The sequence below is a fragment of the Mytilus californianus genome, unplaced genomic scaffold (assembly GCF_021869535.1).
Source record: "Mytilus californianus isolate M0D057914Y unplaced genomic scaffold, xbMytCali1.0.p SCAF_4, whole genome shotgun sequence".
In the NCBI taxonomy this organism is placed as follows: domain Eukaryota; kingdom Metazoa; phylum Mollusca; class Bivalvia; order Mytilida; family Mytilidae; genus Mytilus; species Mytilus californianus.
Window position 1 is genome coordinate 13,352,513 of NW_026262690.1, and position 20,059 is coordinate 13,372,571.

At 33.0% G+C, this 20,059-nt stretch overlaps 1 protein-coding gene across 11 annotated transcripts in view; it reads right to left on the minus strand.

The window, feature by feature from the left end:
- Window positions 1-7,395: 7,395 nt before the first annotated feature.
- LOC127737499 (ALK tyrosine kinase receptor-like) overlaps window positions 7,396-20,059 on the minus strand; it is a 131,291-nt gene continuing 118,627 nt past the window's right edge. For 2 of the 11 annotated variants that reach the window (XM_052248288.1, XM_052248286.1), the window contains 2 exons: window positions 17,388-17,478; window positions 7,396-9,711 (listed from right to left, as the gene is read on the minus strand). In XM_052248288.1, coding sequence (XP_052104248.1) covers window positions 9,313-9,711; window positions 17,388-17,478 — 490 coding nt within the window. In that variant the 3' untranslated portion in view covers window positions 7,396-9,312. The remainder of the gene's footprint in view (window positions 9,712-17,387; window positions 17,479-20,059) is intronic. The other 9 variants (XR_007999600.1, XR_007999602.1, XR_007999596.1 and 6 more) reach the window with 9 other exon arrangements.

The window sequence follows — 20,059 nt, forward strand, 5'->3', positions numbered from 1 at the left end:
ATATTCTCCACTATCGGTTACTTTCGACGAAAATAAAATTTCACAGACTTTGAAAAATCTCAAATCCGTAAAAGTCTGGTATTGATAGCATTCCTAACGAATTCCTTAAATATGAGGAGGACATTCTGTTGAACTCTTTAGTATATATTTTTTTACAAAATATACAGATTTAGAAACAATCCCAGATCTTTCATCGGCTTTCGACAAAGTTTGGCGAGATAGATTGTTCTATCTCCTATGGAAAAAGGCTATCCAGGGTAAATGCCGGAAGATTCTCCGTGCTCTATATAGAAATGTGAGCAATAAAATCCTTTTTGATAATTCGGAGTCTGATTGGTTCGATCAAGAAACATGGATGCATTTTATCCCCTACACTTTTTCCCGTTTTAATGACTGACCTTTGCGATATGCTGAAGGAGGCAAATTAAGGTATTAGCATCGCTTCTGTATTAATAAAATGTCTTCTTTTCGCTGATGATATTGTCCTGTTAGGAATCACGAAAGATGAGCTACAAATAGCTCATAAATTTGTCTCAAAATGGACCATAAAGTTTAATGAATCACAGTCGAAGGTTCTGGTTACAGGTAAAAAGAAAGACTCAAAGAAAAAAATGGTACTTTGGGAATTATCTCATTGAAGAAGTAAATGAATATAAATGTTAAGACGTATATTTTCAAGATCCCTTAAATCTACATACCATATAGAGCAGTACCTGAAAGAAAATTTTCAACGGAAAATAAATCATGCAATTCCTATTTTAGGTGAACATAGGGATTTTATTCGTATAAATTTTGGACATTCTCTCTGGATGTCGGCTATTCGGCCATCACTGACGTACGGGTGTTCGGTATGGTTCCCGTCATCCAAGAGATGTATTGAATTACTAGAGAGTTTTCAATATAAAGTGGGAAAAAATATCGTAAACACAAAAATGAATATTCCTAAATGTATGCGCTACTAACTGAATTTGGCTGGGAATCAATAAATATATTTATGGATAGACAAAGAATTGCATACTACGCTAGATTAAAAAACCTGCCTGATATTCGATTGTATAAAATTATCCTAAATGAAATTATAATTTCAAAATTTAATGAATGGAAATATATAGAAAATATCGAAATTATTCTACAGATTGCCAGCCTTGAAGATAAACGTTAGTATCTTTAATAAACTTTATGGTAACGAAACGACAAATACACAACTATCCAATATCTTAGAAAAGAGTAGTTTAAACTTGTACCAATCATTTGTGGTTAAACGTAACATTGACGACTTTCGCCCATCAAGGCTCCAACGAATGGATCTTTATAACAAACAATGAGTGTCAGTTATGTTCCTCAATTGCGACTGAAAGTATTTTTCACGTCATGTTAGATTTTCCTTCTTTCTCGTCTATCAGGAAAAAAACCAATTACTGACATACAAGCATGTTTCGATAGTCTTAAATGGACATCTGCTTTTCAGAGTTGCCGCCTTTAGCACAAATACAGTTCATGATAGGCGATTTGGGTTACTTGTATAGTCCGGACCTAAGTTATAGTTTAGATAAGATCGGAAAAATTTCTTACAGACGTTATGAATGAACGTTCTTTTTTTATTTGATAAAATTTCAACTTTCAAATATCATGAACTGTGTGCGAAAATTTTTAGTTTCAAGGTTTGAGTTTTTATGTTTTTTCATGGACGAAATATATATTTCAAATAATATACGATTATGAACTTTTTACTGCGATGTACTTTTACGAAATAACCAATGTATGATGCTATTTTAGCCTTAATGTAATTATTAGACGTTTAAATATTTGCAAGTATCTTGTACCATGTTTTACTACAATCATATAATGTTGTTTGTAAATACTATGCTGGCACTTGCCCCCGTTGTAAAGGGTTAGTTTCACAATAATATATATTCAATTTAGACTTGTATATATAAACATATAGATACAAGTTTACAAACACAAAATAGTAAGCAAGCCTGGATCCGCACCTGATCGTAAGTAACAAGGTATGACATGGTCTATTATAAGTTTGGTGAATTCAACTTCTACCGTCAAAGAGAAACACATTTTTGTCACATGAAGAACATGTAGTGATAGGAATTGAAGTTCCGTGTGACCACGGAACATCACCAGCAATTCATCATATAGTCAAAATTGAGTATCATGGAATTAAAGTACAATAAAATGTTTTCTAAGGGTGCCATGCCCTGATCAATGTGGCCTATCGACGCTTGTCACTGCTATGTTTAAGTCCTTTCAATTATATACTCTCAACAGCTGCTAAGAAAAATGCAACAATTCAATTTCTTTTATCTGCATCAGTGTGAAAAACAACCATATATAATGATGCAAACTCGCGTTAGACAAGTAACTGATCTAACAATGTGTACGGCGTACAATGTACCAGCTTGGTATCAAATAAAAAGAAGCTCTGATTTGCAGTTGTTGAGAAAAGTGCTACAGAATGACAGAGGTAAACACGTATTCCCCCTTCCTTTGGATCGGGGATATAATAAAAAATGATATAACAGTATTAAAAAATGCTATCAGTTACCGAAAATAAGCTCAAAAGAGTTAAGATATTGATTTGAAGTCCTCCTGTCTTAAACAATTGAAATGCATTCAATACAGCACATTAATCTTACCTAATGCTACTCATGTACATCCTTATAATAAATGACCGATATACCTCCAAAATGAATCCTATGGATCCTTGTGGTATCGTCGTATGAGGCTAGTAAACCTCTACCGACGTAGTCGAAGGGGACTTTAGGTTTGCACTCCGTCTGTCTGTCTGTCTGTCTATCTGTCAGTCCGGCAAATCAGTTTTCCAGACATTTTTTCTTCGTGCTTGAAGATATTGATTTGATATTTGGTTTATTGATTTATCATGACAAGTTACAGGTCAAGTTCAATTTTCACGATTTTAGCTTTTCTCTTTGTTCAGTTAAAGCCCTTTCCCTAGAATTAAATTTTTGATGAAATACTTATTAATTAGTAGATTTCTGTTCAAAGGGAAATAAATCATTTTTTAAAAGACTTTTAAAAGACAAAATGACATTTTGGATTTTTTTCCTTTTCTTTGGTTAAGTGTTTGAAGAATTTAGTGGTAGGTTTGTTTGTCATTCTTGAAGATATTGATTTGTTTGAGTTATTGTCTTTGGACATAGAAAATTTCCTTAAATAATCAGTTTTCAACAGTTTTTATCATCATGCTTGAAGATTTTGACTTGATATTTTTATGTAGTTTACACCATGACAAGTTATAGATCAAGTAAGAATTTCGTTCCATTACAATGAATTTGTAACCTGTAGGGGACTATGTATTGCCATGCAATACTCACAGAATGCTTGTTTTATATACTATCGTTTAAATATTTACAGAAGCTATACAGAAAAGGAAGACCAGATTGTATAGACATTAAGTTATACTGTATAGACGATTGTCTGGACATACAGCTTGACATACTGTATATACAACTGTCTGGATATAGAGCTTGACATGTCGTATAGACAATTGTCTGATTATAGAGCTTGACATGTTGTATAGTCAATTGTGTGGATATAGAGCTTGACATTTTGTATAGACAATTGTCTAGACATACAGCTTGACATGTTGTATAGACAATTATCTGGATATAGAGCTTGCCATGCTATAATGACAATTGTCTGGATATAGAGCTTGACATGCTGTATAGACAATTGTCTGGACATACAGCTTGACATGCTGTAAAGACAATTGTCTGGATGTAGAGCTTGACATGTTGTATAGACAATTGTCTGGATATAGAACTTGACATACTGTATAGACAATTGTCTGATATAGAGCTTGACATGTTGTATAGACAATTGCCTGGATATAGAGCTTGTCATACTGTATAGACAATTGTCTGGATATAGAGCTTGACATGCTATAATGACAATTGTCTGGATATAGAGCTTGACATGCTGTATAGACAATTGTCTGGACATACAGCTTGACATGCTGTAAAGACAATTACCTGGATGTAGAGCTTGACATGTTGTATAGACAATTGTCTGGATATAGAGCTTGACATGCTGTATAGACAATTGCCTGGATATAGAGCTTGTCATACTGTATAGACAATTGTCTGGATATAGAGCTTGACATGTTGTATAGACAATTGTCTGGATATAGAGCTTGACATACTGTACAGATAATTGTCTGGATATAGAGCTTGACATTTTGTATAGACAATTGCCTGGATATAGAGCTTGTCATACTGTATAGACAATTGTCTGGATATAGAGCTTGACATGCTATAATGACAATTGTCTGGATATAGAGCTTGACATGCTGTATGGACAATTGTCTGGATATACAGTTTAACATGCTGTATAGACAATTGTCTGGATATACAGCTTAACACACTGTATAGACAATTGTCTGGATATAGAGCTTGACATGCTGTATAGACAATTGTATGGATAAACAGCTTAACATGCTGTATAGAAAATTGTCTGGATATAGAGCTTGACATGCTGTAAAGACAATTGTATGGATATAGAGCTTGACATGCTGTATAGACAATTGTTTGGATAAAGATCTTGACATGCTGTATAGATAATTGTCAAGATATACAGCTTGACATGCTGTACTGACAATTGTCTGGATATAGAACTTGACATGCTGTATAGACAATTGTCTGGATATAAAGCTTAACATGATGTATTATTAGTTACATAGTGTGCTAGTGACCTAATACGATATATGGGGTCAGTTAATTCCATATGGGGTGAGAGCGAAGCTCGAATACCATATGAAAATTACTGACCCCATATATATATATATAGTATTAGGTCACTAGCACACTGTGTAACGAATTCATCTTACCGACTATCTTAACAAGTGGCCTATCAAAGTGATCAATCTTCAATATTAAGAACCTACTTACATTGGTCTATACACAAAGAAAATGCCAACAATAACAAGCTTTAAATGTGTTTTTTGCATTTATTTCAAACGATCATCAGCAATTTCTTTGTTGAAACCTTTCAGATTTTTCCTCAACACTGTGTTGTTTTGACAAATGAACCCAACACCACAACTAACCATGTATTGAAATAAACCACGCTTACTAATCCCATATGAAATATACACGGTCTCCAAGCGGTTGCTTTTTTAACCAATCATATTCCCAGAAATGTATAGGAAGTAAGATAAACACAATTGTCTGGATATAGAGCTTGACATGCTGTAAAGACAACTGTCTGAATATATAGCTTGTAATGTTGTATAGACAATTGTCTGGATATAGAACCTGACATACTGCATTGACAATTGTGTGGATATAGAGCTTGACATGCTGTATAGACAATTGTCTAGACATACAGCTTGACACACTGTATTGACAATTGTCTGGATATAGAGCTTGACATACTGTAAAGACAATTGTCTGGATATAGAGCTTGACATGCTGTATAGACAATTGTCTGGATATAGAGCTTGACATACTGTATAGACAATTGTCTGGATATAGAGCTTGACATGCTGTATAAACGATTGTCTGGATATAGAGCTTGACATGCTGTATAAACAATTGTCTGGATATACAGCTTGACATACTGTGCTGAAAATATACTGGATATATATCTTGTCATGCTATATAGACAATTATCTGGGCATAGAGCTTGAAATGTTGTATAGACAATTGTCTGGATATAGATTTTTACATACTTTATTTCGCAATTGTCTGGATATAGAACTTGACATGCTTTATAGACAGTTGTCTGGATATAGAGCTTGACAAGCTGTATAGACAATTGTCTGGATATAGAACCTGACATACTGCATTGACAATTGTGTGGAAATAAAGCTTGACATGCTGTATTGACAATTGTCTGGATATAGAGCTTGACATGCTGTACTGACCATTGTCTGGATATAGAGCTTGACATGCTGTATAGTCAATTGCCTGGATATAGAGCTTGTCATACTGTAAAGACAATTGTCTGGATATAGAGCTTGACATACTGTAAAGACAATTGTATGGATATACAGCTTGACATGCTGTACTAACAATTGTCTGGATATAGAGCTTTCATCTTGTATAGAAAATTGTCTGGATATAGAGCTTGACATCTTGTATAGACAATTGTCTGGATATAGAGCTTGACATGCTGTATAGACAATTGTCTGAATATAGAGCTTGACATCTTGTATAGACAATTGTCTGAATATAGCGCTTGTCATACTGTATAGATAATTGTCTGGATATAGAGCTTGACATGTTGTATAGACAATTGTCTGGATATAGAGCTTGACATGTTGTATAGACAATAGTCTGGATATAGAGCTTGACCTACTGTATAGACAATTGTCTGGATATAGAGCTTGACATGCTGTATTGACCATTGTCTGGATATAGAGCTTGACATACTAATTAGATTATTGTCTGAATATAGAGCTTGACATCTTGTATAGACAATTGGCTGAATATAGAGCTTGGCATGTTTTATAAACAATTGGCTGGATATAGACATCATTTATGGGCAATAACTCTAATAAGGAGTCAACAGATACATTCAGGCATCTTAGTGTAGATTTAATGTAGATGTTTTTTTTTCTGATAATTTTCTATATCGTTTAGTTTATCTCTTTCTACTTACTATAGTTTCCTCCAAGAACACAAAATATGGTTGAAATTTGTCATTCAAGGCCAACAACTTTTATAAGGAGTCAACTGAAGAGTTATTTGCAGATTTTTTCCTATTGATAATTTTTGTGCCTTTTAGTTTCTCTCAATTATAGTTTTCAAGATAACAAAAAACCTGAAAAAGAGGTAAAAAAATCATCATTTAAATGTAATATCTCCAATAAGGCGTCATCTGACAATTTTGAACACATTGGACAGTAGGTAGATTTTGACATTCTAAACATAATTGCCATGAGAATCACATTTGACACATTTTTTTAACTAGACACCCAAATGTTGATTGTATCCAAGTTGTTTCAGAGGAGAAGACTTTTGTAAAAGTTAATTTACAAACATGACGATAGATGAGCATAGCTCATTTGAACCTGTGAGATTTGTTAGCTGAACATCGGACTCCTCAGATCTGTACCAAGCACAAGACAATCTAATCATTTACATCCACTTTATTTCAACTTTGGTAGATAGTGGTCTCATTGGCAATCATACCACATTTCCTTATATTTATACGATTACTAACAGTTACTGAAAGCAACTTTAAAGCATAATTTAAAAAAAAAAAACATATTTTCCCCGACAAAAACATCAATCAGATAAAGATGGATTAATTAGAATTGATATAAATAGAGAAATTGCACAATACTTTGTGAAGGCTTAATACAACCTTTGAAAGAAGAGATTTGAACAGAAAACAGACACTTTATCATAATTGCCAACATAACATTAAACAATTTATTCATGAACATCTAATACAGATATATAAACAATTTTGCTTATTTTACAGTGCATGTTTACAATGTACTTACTTACATAAGAAATAATCAATTTCAATGATATATAGTCATATTCTGGTGTTTTGTCATATGTAATTCATTATTCAGCTGTTATTGGTCTATGTAATTCATTATTCAGCTGTTTTTGACCTATGTAATTCATATTATTTAGCTATTTTTGACCTATGTAATTCATTATTCAGCTGTTTTTGACCTATGTTATTCATATTATTTAGCTGTTTTTGACCTATGTAATTCATTATTCAGCTGTTTTTGAACTATGCAATTCATTATTCAGCTGTTTTTGACCTATGCAATTCATTATTCAGCTGTTATTGGTCTATGTTATTCATTATTCAGCTGTTTTTGGCCTATGCAATTCATTATTCAGCTGTTATTGGTCTATGTTATTCATTATTCAGCTGTTTTTGGCCTATGCAATTCATTATTCAGCGGTTATTGGTCTATGTAATTCATTATTCAGCTGTTTTTGGCCTATGCAATTCATTACTCAGCTGTTATTAGTCTATGTAATTCATTATTCAGCTGTTTTTGACCTATGTAATTCATTATTCAGCTGTTTTGACATATGTAATTCATTATTTAGATGTTTTTGACCTATGTAATTCATTATTTAGCTGTTTTTGGCCTATGCAAATCATTATTCAGCTGTTATTGGTCTATGTAATTCATTATTCAGCTGTTTTTGACTTATGTAATTCATTATTCAGCTGTTTTTGGCCTATTTAATTCATTATTCAGCTGTTTTAGGCCTATGTAATTCATTATTCAGCTGTATTTGGCCTATGCAATTCATTATTCAGCTGTTATTGGTCTATGTAATTCATTATTCTGGTGTTTTGGCCTATTCAATTCATTATTCAGCTGTTTTGGCCTAAGTAATTGATTATTCTATGTATTGCATTATTCTGGTGTTTTGGCATTTGTAATTCATAATTTTGGTTTTTTGTCCTATGTAATTAATTGTTCTGGTGCTTTGGACTATGCATTTCATTATTCTGGTGGTTTGGCCAATGCAATTCATTATTTAGGTGTTTTGGTCTATGCAGTTGATTACTCAGGTGTTTTGTCCTATGCAATTAATTATTATGGTGTTTTGGCCTATGCAATTCATTATTCTGGTGTTTTGGCCTATGCAATTCATTATTCTGGTGTTTTGACCTATGCAATTCATTATTCTATGTATTTCATACTGGTGTTTTGGCCTAGGCAATTCATTACTCTGGTGTTTTAGCCTATGAAATTCATTATTCTGGTGTTTTGGCCTATGCATTCATTATTCCGGTGTTTTAGCCTTTGAAATTCATTATTTGGGTGTTGTAGCTTATGTAATTCATTATTCAATGTATTTATTATTCTGGTGTTTTGGCCTATGCAATTCATTATACAGGAGTATTGGCTGATGCAATTCACTATTCCGGTGTTTTGGCCTATGCAATTCATTATATTGGTGTTTCCCATAAACTGACCTAATCACAAACTAATACATTGTTGATACCACTGACACAAGAAACAGCATGCTTATGTCTTGTTTTTTGACTCAATGCGAGACAAAAATGAGCATGTAATTCAGGAATATGCAAATATCCATCATGCAGAGTTTAGTATCACTGGCTATCTTCAAAAGCATCATTTTAACAATATTGAGCACATAATAACTTAAACGTTTGGTTTCATAAAAAGATAGTACTTTAGGATACATAAGTTTCTTTTTTTTTTTTCGCCAGTATATGATATGATTGCTGTGTTTACAACAAATGTATCTGGAATTACCTTCAGCATACACAAGTTCATATGGTGTAGTCGTATTCATTGTTTTAAAGTATTTTCAATTAAAAACATCAATCCTCTTCAAGATTAACATTACACTGTATATTGGCATCTGTTAATACTGGATTGGTCCAAACAGAGTCATGTGATCGAGATGATAAAGATTTTTCACTAGCTTCTGACCCTAAATTGTCATGGTTAAAAGTCACATTAAAACTTGATATAAATTGCGATTCAATGTTTTCATCTGTACTTTCATGAAGAGGCAGAAGCGGTTCCTTCGATTCTGAATCCCGTACACATTGATGACATTGTTCTTCCTCATCAGAATCCTCGGAGGGTTCTACACTTTCTGTCGATAACACTTCCTCATCAGAATCCTCGGAGGGTTCTACACTTTCTGTCGATAACACAGGTAGCTTGGGAATCTGATAAAATGTGGGAATTTGAGCATTTATAACTTCAGGCATCTGCAATGTAAAATAAACAATAGGTAGATAGTACAAGGAAACAAACAGCTGTTTGATCATTTTTGCATTTCAAAGTTTTTATCTATCCATTATAAACAAAAACAATGGACAATAAAATGATCCGCTGGGCGCAGCTTGATACGACCGCAGAGGTCGAACCCTGAACAGTTGGGGCAAGTATGGACACAACATTCAAGTTTGATACAGCTCTGAATTTGGATTGTGATTAAATATTTGACACAGCATAGGTTTCTGACACAGAATGAATGTGGTCTAAGAACTTAAATTTTTTTAATTTACCTATTATGGTCCAATATCTAAAATCTAAATACATGGTTAGATTCAGCATATCAAAGAATCCAAAGAATTCAATTTTTGATGAAATCAAACAAAATTTAATTTTGGACCCTTTTGACCTCAATATGGACCAATTTGATATCGGGGCCCAAAAATCAAAATACATGGTTAGATTCAGCATATCGAAGAACCCCATATATTCAATTTTTGTTGAAATCAAACAAAGTTTAATTTTGGACCCCAACTTGGACCAACTTGAAAACTGGGCCTATAATCAAAAATCTAAACACAAGTTTAGATTCAGCATATCAAAGAACCCCAAGAATTCAATTTTTGTTAAAATCAAACTAAGTTTAATTTTGGACCCTTTGGACCTTAATGTAGACCAATTTAAAAAACAGGACCCAAAATTAAAAATCTAAATACACTGTTAGATTTGGCATATCAAAGAACCCCAATAATTCAATTTTTGATGAAATAAAACAAAGTTTAATTTTGGACCCTTTTGACCTCAATATGAACCAGTTTGATAGTGGGGCCCACAAATAAAAAATCTAAATACATGGTTATATTCAGCATATCAAAGAACCCCCATATATTCAATTTTTGTAGAAATCAAACAAAGTTTAATTTTGGACCCCAATTTGGACCAAATTGAAAACTGGGCCCAAAATCAAAAATCTAAATACATGTTAAGATTCAGCATATCAAAGAACCCCATATATTCAATTTTTGTTAAAATCAAACTAAGTTTAATTTTGGACCCTTTGGACCTTAAAGTAGACCAATTTGAAAACTGGACCCAAAATTAAAAATCTAAATACACGGTTAGATTTGGCATATCAAAGAATCCAAAGAATTCAATTTTTGATGAAATAAAACAGTTTAATTTTGGACCCTTTTGACCTCAATATGAACCAATTTGATAGCGGGGCCCACAAATAAAAAATCTAAATACATGGTTAGATTCAGCATATCAAAGAACCCCATATATTCAATTTTTGTTGAAATCAAACAAAGTTTAATTTTGGACCCCAATTTGGACCAACTTGAAAACTGGGCCCAAAATCAAAAATCTAAATACATGTTTAGATTCAGCATATCAAAGAACCCCATATATTAAATTTTTGTTAAAATCAAAATAAGTTTAATTTTGGACCCTTTGGACCTTAATGTAGACCAATTTGAAAACTGGACCCAAAATCAAAAATCTAAATACACGGTCAGATTTTGCATAACAAATAAATAAATGTGGTCAAAGATTTTACAAATCTAATGCGCCATACTGTGCAATTAAAGATTACTTCTTGAAATTTTTCAATATTTGAAATTTGAAAAAAAAAAAATATTTGAAGAATAATTCTTTTTAATTTCTGAAATCTGAAATGAGAAAAAAATGACCCCCCACAATTTCTTTTTACCCCCCCCCCCCTTTTTCCCCCCAAAATTCATTCCCTCAAGATATGATCATAATCTCAATTCAAATTTCCAATGGAATTTGCAACCATAATTACCCATTTAAATTTACCATAGTGCTAACTTAATCTATTTTACAATAGAATTTAAAATATGGTGTCAAATCTTTCATATGGATTTTTTTGTAAAAAAAAAAAAGATGTAACATTTGCAGATATTTTTACTGGTCTTCCTTTATAAATATGCATTTCTTTAAACATAATTTAAAAGCAGTGTAAGGGAAGTAATCAAAACGTTGTATGTGGATTACCTCCCTTAAACTGTTTTAAATTGTCTTAATTGTTCATTAACCATAACTTTATACATAATTTAATAGCAGTGTAAGGGAGGTAATACAAATGATGTATTTGATTTATCTCCCTTACACTGCTTTAAATTATGTTTTGTACTAAAGTATTTGTCTATATAAAAATGCTTGTTTTTTTGCCCCTTTTTTGGCCCCTAATTCCTAAATTTTGGAGGCAATTACCCCTAAAATCAATCCCAGCATTCCCTTTGTGCTATGGAACCTTGTGGTACAATGTCAGAGAGATCCATACACTAACACACAAGTTATGTCTGGAAGTTACAAAAATGCTTATTTTTGGCCCTTTTTGGCCCCTAATTCCTTAACTGATGGTACCATAACCCCCAAAATCAATCCCAACCTTCCTTTTGTGGTATTGAACCTTATGGTAAAATTTCACAGAGATCCATTCACTTAAACTAAAGTTAGAGTGCGAAAACCAATGTGTCTTCGGACGACAACGACGACGACGCCAACGTCATACCAATATACGATCGCAAAATTTTTTTGCGGTCGTATAAAAATTGTCTTTAAGGAGGATAACCGAGATAAGGAGTCAACTGATGATTTTTGCAATTTGACTTATTTGTTGATCTTGTCTTACTGATCATTTTTGCTCTTAAAAGTTTCTATCTGTTTTAGTTTTCAAGATAAGATTCATGACAAAAACAAAATAAAAGAAGAACATGTCCTCATGAATGCCCCACTCAAGCTTTTCAATTTTTCAAGTTAAACTAGAGGCTCTCAAGAGCCTGTGTCGCTCACCTGTATTTACTGATGCTTTGGAAATCATGTAAAATAAGGTTAAAATCATAATTAATAGTATTAGATATTAGATATTATAATGATATCTAAGATAATAACAAAAAACTGCAAAATTTTTGTAAAATTACTAACTCAGGGGCAGCAACCCAACAACAGGTTGTGGGAATTGTCTGAAAATTTCAGGGCAGATAAATCTAAATCTGAGGAACATTTTTGCCACCTGTCAGATTTGCTTTAAATGCTTTAGTTTCAGAGATATAAACCAAAAACTGCATTTTACCCCTATGGTCTATTTTTAACCAAGTCGGCCATGATGGTTGGAAGGCAGGGTCATCGGACAAATTTTTTATTAAACTAGATACCCTAATAATGATTATGACCAAGTATGGTTAAATTTGTCTCAGTAGTTTCAGAGAAGAAGATTTTTGTAAAAGATTACAAAAATTTGTTAAAAATTGACTATTAAGGGCAATAACTCCTAAACGGGTCGACTGACAATTTTGGTCATACAACTTATTTGTAGATCTTACTTTGCTGAACATTAATGCTGTTTACAGTTTATCTCTATCTATAATAATATTCAAGATAATAACCAAAAACTGCAAAATTTCCTTAAAATTACCAATGCAGGGGCAGCAACCCAACAACAGGTTGTCAGATTTGTCTGAAAATTTCAGGGCAGATAGATCTTGACCTGATAATCAGTTTAACCCTATGTCAGATTTACTCTAAATGCTTTGGTTTCAGAGATATAAGCCAAAATCTACATTTTACCCCTATGTTCTATTTTTAGCCATGGCGGCCATCTTGGTTGGTTGGCAGGGTCATCGGACACATTTTTTAAACTAGATACCCTAATGATGATTGTGGCCAAGTTTGGTTAAATTTGGCCCAGTGGTTTCAGAGGTGAAGATTTTTGTAAAAAGCTAACGATGACGGACGACGAAGAAGACGGACGACGCCGACAACGACGACGGACACCAAGTGATGAGAAAAGCTCACTTGGCCCTTTGGGCCAGGTGAGCTAAAAAGGGGCATAACTCTTGAATGGTAAATGACTCACTTCCCAAATTCAAACTCTATCTGCAAGTTGTACTTCTTAGCATTGTGTATGAGTTTCATAAAATTTGGATGACGAAAATTTAAGTTAGAGTGCTGAAAAGAAAATGGGATGGAGTGAAGGACCGATAAGGGTAACACTTAATGGTCCCTTCGCCGCAGAGGGAGCATAAAAATAGTAAAAAAAATCGTCTTTAAGGGCAATAACTCCAGTCCTAAAAGGAGTGAAAGTACGATTCCTGCAATTGCCGTATTTGTAGATCTGGTCTCACTGATCATTTTTGGTTTTTAAATTTCTACCTATCATAGTTTACAAGATAGTAGGAAAAAACTGTAAAAAAATGGAAATAAATGAGGAATGTGTCCATGGGACACAGAGGATGCCCCGCTTGCATATAACAATTATAAAGGGACATATCTCAAGAACTGTAAAAGTGAAGCTACCCAAATTTGTACTTGATCTGAGTTTTGTGGTAATAAGCATTGTGTATACGTTTCATAACATTTAGTTGAGGCAAACTAAAGTTAGAGAACAGAAACGAATATTTCAGCAATTTTTCCATTTGTAAAGAGGCATAACTCTAAAACGGTAAAAGTGACGCCACCAAAATTCAAACTTGATGTGTATTTTGTGGTAATAAGCATTTTGTATACGTTTCATAAAATTTAGTCAAGGCAAACTAAAGTTAGAGAACAGAAACGAATATTTCAGCAATTTTTCCATTTGTAAAGAGGCACAACTCTCAACCAGTAAAAGTGACGCCACCAAAATACAAACTTGATCTGTGTTTTGTGGTAATAAGCATTGTGTATGTTTCATAACATTTGGTTGAGGCAAACTAAAGTAGGAGAACGGAAACCAATTTTGGGACATCGTAAGTACAGACAACAAGGGTAAAATTTAATGCCCCCTCTGCTATGGCGAGGGCATAAAAACCTCAAAACATTGTAAAAATAGTCTTTTAAGGGCAATAACTCCAATAAAGAGTTAACTGACAATTTCAGCCATGTTGACTAATTGTCATCTTTTCTTGCTACTCATTTTTATGCCCCACCTATGATAGTAGTAGGGGCATTATGTTTTCTGGTGTGTGCGTCCGTCCGCCTGACTGGCTTCAGGTTAAAGTTTTTTGTCAAGGTTGTTTTTGATAAAGTTGAAGTCCAATCAACATGACACTTAGTACACATGTTCCCTATGATATGATCTTTCTAATTTTAATGCCAAATTAGAGTTTTGACCCCAATTTCACTGTCCACTGAACATAGAAAATGATACTGGGAGTGGGGCATCCGTGTACTATGGACACATTCTTGTTTCTATTAAAATAAGATAATACGCAAAAACTAAAAAAAAAATTGTCATTTATGGGCAATAACTCCAATAAAATGTTGACCAACAATTTGGCAATATCCACTTATTTGTAGATCTTGTCTTGTAGATCAATTTTGCTATTTAAATTTTCTCTCTATATATTATAACTAAATAGTTAAATAGCACAAAAGCATTGTAAAAATCGCATTGTAAAGATCTTGTCTTGTAGATCAATTTTGCTATTTAAATTTTCTCTCTATATATTATAACTAAATAGTTAAATTGCACAAAAGCATTGTAAAAATCGTCATTCAAGGGCAAAAACTCCTATCAGGAGTTGACCAACAATTTGTGCCATGATGACTTTTTTGTATATCTTGTTTTGCTGATAATTTTCCTACTTAAATGTTGTTTTTTTATTTTTTATCTATTTCAGTTTTCCAGATAATATGCACATCCAAAATGTCAGAAATTGTGATTTAACGGCAATAACTCCAATAAGGAGTCAACTGATGATTTAGGTCATGTTGACTTATTTGTAGATCTGGTCTTGCTCATCCTTTTCGCTATTTCAAGTTTCTATGTATCTATCATAATTTTCAAGTATAGGCAAAATTATTAGAAGTAGTCTGACAGTTTTAATGAGCCTCCTCATGGGGTTTTTATCGACCTTTTGCGGTCGTATATTGGTATGACGTTGGCGTCGTCCGAAGACACATTGGTTTTCGCACAATAACTTTAGTTTAAGTGAATGGATCACTATGAAATTTTACCATAAGGTTAAATACCACAAAAGGAAGGTTGGGATTGATTTTGGGGGTTATGGTACCAACAGTTAAGGAATTAGGGGCCTAAAAAGGGCCCAAATAAGCATTTTTCTAGTTTCCAGACAATAACTTGTGGAACGATGTATGAATCTCTCTGAAATTATACCACAAGTTTCCATACCACAAAGGGATGGTTAGGATTGACTTTGGGGGGTTATGGCTCAAAATGTTTAGGAATTAGGGGCTAAAAAGGGGAAAAACAAGGGTTTCCTGGTTAATGGACAATTTAAAAGCAGTGTAAGGGAGGTAATCCAAATACATTTAAAGTATTAAAAAAAAAATTGGATTACCTCCCTTACATTGCTTTTTAATTATGCATAAATATGTTTTATTGTCTTGAGGTGATTAGCTGTCAATTAGTTTTAGGAGTTACTATTTAAGGAATATTAATTTAAGCCATGATTATGTATGTCATTTTCTATTTTAAGACTTTTATGATGTATTTAAATTGGTAATTATGGTTGCAAACTCCATTGGAAATTTGAATTGAGATTATGACCATATCTTGAGGGGGGGGTGAAAAAAAATGGGGGGGGGGGGGGGTAAAAAAGAAATTGTGGGGGGAGGGGCAATTTTTTCTCATTTCAGATTTCAGAAATTAAAAAGAAAATTTCTTCAAATATTTTTTTTTTTGCAAAATAAAGGGGGGTGGGGGTCAATACGCAACAGCATGGTGTATTGCACAAAAGCAAAAAATTGAATATAAATTCAAATCATATAACCCATTCTAAGTTCTTTCCATATCAAATATTTAATTACAATCCAAATTCAGACCTGTATCAAGCGTGAATATTGTGTCCATTTTTGCCCCAACTGTTCAGGGTTGGACCTCTGTGGTCGTATCCAGCTGCGCTCAACGAAGCATTTTATTGATTATGTAATTACTTGGCCGTTTTTATAGTGATTATTTGATTACCAGACCAAATACTTCATGGTTATGTGATTATTCGATAATCTAGGACTGTATTTGTGATTATTTGACTATCTTGTTTAAAAAAATAATTAATGATTATGTAATTGTATTGGCAAAAAATTTGTGATTATGTGATTACTTGGACACCCCCATGAGGGGCCTCAAAATTGGACAGTTGTTAGATCTCAACATTCTGGACATTTTTTTTCAAGTCAGAGGAGATGTTTGTAAGATTTAATGGACGATGACAGACCCCAAGTGATTAGATAGGTCAATTGACTCTTCAGGTCAGGTGAGCTTGAAATGAAAGGTTGGTAATTGGTATATTTATAATACTTTTAGTATTTCAAAATACATGTAATGGTGCCAAAAACTGGTCTTATCATACATTTTCTGTTTTAATTAAGATCATTTTAACAAACTTGTCAAATGAAGTACACATAATATATCATAGCAGTGGCAGATCCAGAGGGGGGGGGGGGATCCCCCCTTTTTTTTGACGATCAATGCATGTGAATGGGGACATATAGTTGGAACCACCCCTTTATCCTGGGTTAGGAACCCCCCCCCCCTTTTCCCCTTTTTAAATGGCTGGATCCACCCCTGCCAAGTATTCTAATTGTTTAGCAATATTAATTTCAGATGCCGTTTCACATAGGTACACCCAACATCTTTTATTTGTTACTTATAAACCAAGTAGCTTTGTAGTTAAAGTAGTAACATCAAATAGTTTCAATATACCTGTTTGGCCCTTTGTAACCTTTCTATTAATTCAGAAAATGTTGGTCTGGTTTCTGGAATGGCTGCCCAGCAAATTGACATTAACTGGTACCTATAATAAAAATTTACTAATTCTATAAACTGTTACACACTTGTTCAAATACATACAAAACAAGGGTTAGATGTGAGTCACATCAAAATTATCAAAATTAAACTAAATACATAAGTTTATATTAATAATGACCAAGGTCAAAATGGACATTTTTGTGGGTGCTGCATGCTATAAAATTCAATAAAATCATTTAAATATGTCCCAGAAAAAAGTAAGTCTATATGTTTTTGTACACATTTTAATTGTGAAGTGGTTAGTTTTTGCAACATCAATCCTATTAAAATAAAATTATTCTTTCATGTCATGCTCTATGTTCTTCTATCATTGGTAGGTATTATATTTGTCAGCATATGTTTCTTACTTGATGATTATCTACTTTGTCATATTGCCTATCCTTAACTTTTCCTATGTGTAAGGAGAAACCACATAAAATTTTAACTTTAATTTTAACTACAAAAAGAAGAATCACAACTATCAAACAATTATTATATTCTTTAACAGGATAGCAGACAGCACATCCCACCCTTAATTCAAAGAAATTAGAAAGTAGATGTCTGACAGATCCTAAAAGATCTTAAATGTTATAACTTGTCAAGGCTAAGATGCTGACCTAATATGAAGTCATTGTGTTCATTCAACATATTGAAAAAAGTATTGGTAAACAAACTACAGGCTCTAAAGAGCCTGTGTCACTCACCTAGGTCTATGAGCATCTTGTGGACTAGAATAGAATTCTTGACAAAAATCTTTTTTTTTTATTGATCTTGTATTGCTGATCATTTTTCTGTTTATAATTTTTGCCCAAAACACCAAAAACGATAAAAAAATTATCATATAAGGCCATCACTCCTATAAAGAGTAAAATCTGATTTCAGCAAAATTTTACTTATTTGTAGACGTTGTCTTACTGATTAGTTTATTATTTAAAGTTTCCAACTATCTTTTATAGTTTTCAAGATAGTAAGAAAAAACGTAAAATATTGGGAAAATCGTCATTAAAGAGCAAGAACTCTTTTCCACTATTTGACTTACTTGTAGAACAAGTCTTGCTGATCATTTTTGCTTATCAAAGTTTCTTTCTATTTATTATTATTTTCAGATATCAGGCAAAAATGCATAAAATTGATAAAAATCATTATTAAAGGGCAATAACTCCAATAAGGAGTCATCTGACGATTCCGACCATGCAGACTGATCTTGCTAATCATTTTTGATAATAAAAGTTTCTCTCTATCTATTTAGGTTTTCCAGATATTAAGCAAAAATGGAAAATTTGGGTAAAATTCGTCATTTAAGGGCAATAACTCGTATAAGAAGTTGTCTGACAGTTTTGAAATAAATAGACAATAGGTAGATCTCATCATTTTAAACATTTCTGCCGCTTTCAGATTTTCTCCATTTACAGCAGTTTTCAAGATACTAGACCAAACCTGCCCATTTTACCCTTATGTTCTATTTTTAGCCATGCCAGCCATGTTGGTTGGCAGGCTGGGTCATCACACACATTTTTCAAACTAAATACCCTAATGATGATTGTGGCCAAGTATGGTTAAATTTGGAGAAGATTTTTTGTAACAAACGCCAAGTAACGAGAAAAGCTCACTTGGCCTTTTAAGCCAGGTGAGCTAAAGAAGTAGTTGTCTGGTCGACAGATTGGGAAAAGTGCACACTCAACACTGCCAAGCTGCTGACCAGGTGTTAGCAAGTTTTTTGAGCGTAATTTAAATCTTCATGGCTCTCTGGAAAACATTGTCCACACATTTCGATCAAGATGTCTTTTTTATAGGAAAGACTTACCGGTACATAGGTCAAATAAATGTACACAAAAATTTTTTTCTAAAGTAAAGATAAAATCAAATTTAGACCTCAATCAGCCATAAACAAAATTTTAATGGTCAATGCCATTAATTATTTCAACATGTTGATTCTGAATTTAAGTCGTATTATTACAGATTAATTTTTGACAAGAGAAATGGTATAATTTTGGCCCAAGTTTGCCTGTAAATCAGATATATTTTTAAATTTTTCCATCTTTAAAACTTACATATTGAATCAATCTACAGTCAAGATCAAATTTCTAATTTTTGTTTGAGCCTTTCTCTCTTACTTGTCATAAAACCATGAAATGAAAGTTATTACAAGGTATTTGCTAAATTGTCCAAAATCTTGACGTGCCACTCAAATATACTATGAAATCATACTGTACACAACCGTTGCCAAAAACAATATTTAAAGTTGTGACTATTTACCATGACAAAAAATACTTTCAAGCAAAGCTTGTACTTTATGTTATGTTTACCAAAAAGCTTCTGGATTTTTTGCCGATTTTTAGCTAAAACCATGCAAATGTGTTTACTTCATTTTACTGACATTACAGTCAAACTGGGTCATAAAGTCACAGCTTATGTTTGATTTTTAAAAAAGTTTTTCCAATAACATTTTGAAAATAAAATGTAACTTTAAGGTAGAATATAGTATAAATAAATGGGGAATGTGTCCATGGGACACAGATGATGCCCCCGCTTGCATATAACATTATAAAGGGACATAACTCAAGAAGGGTAAAAGTGACGCTACCCAA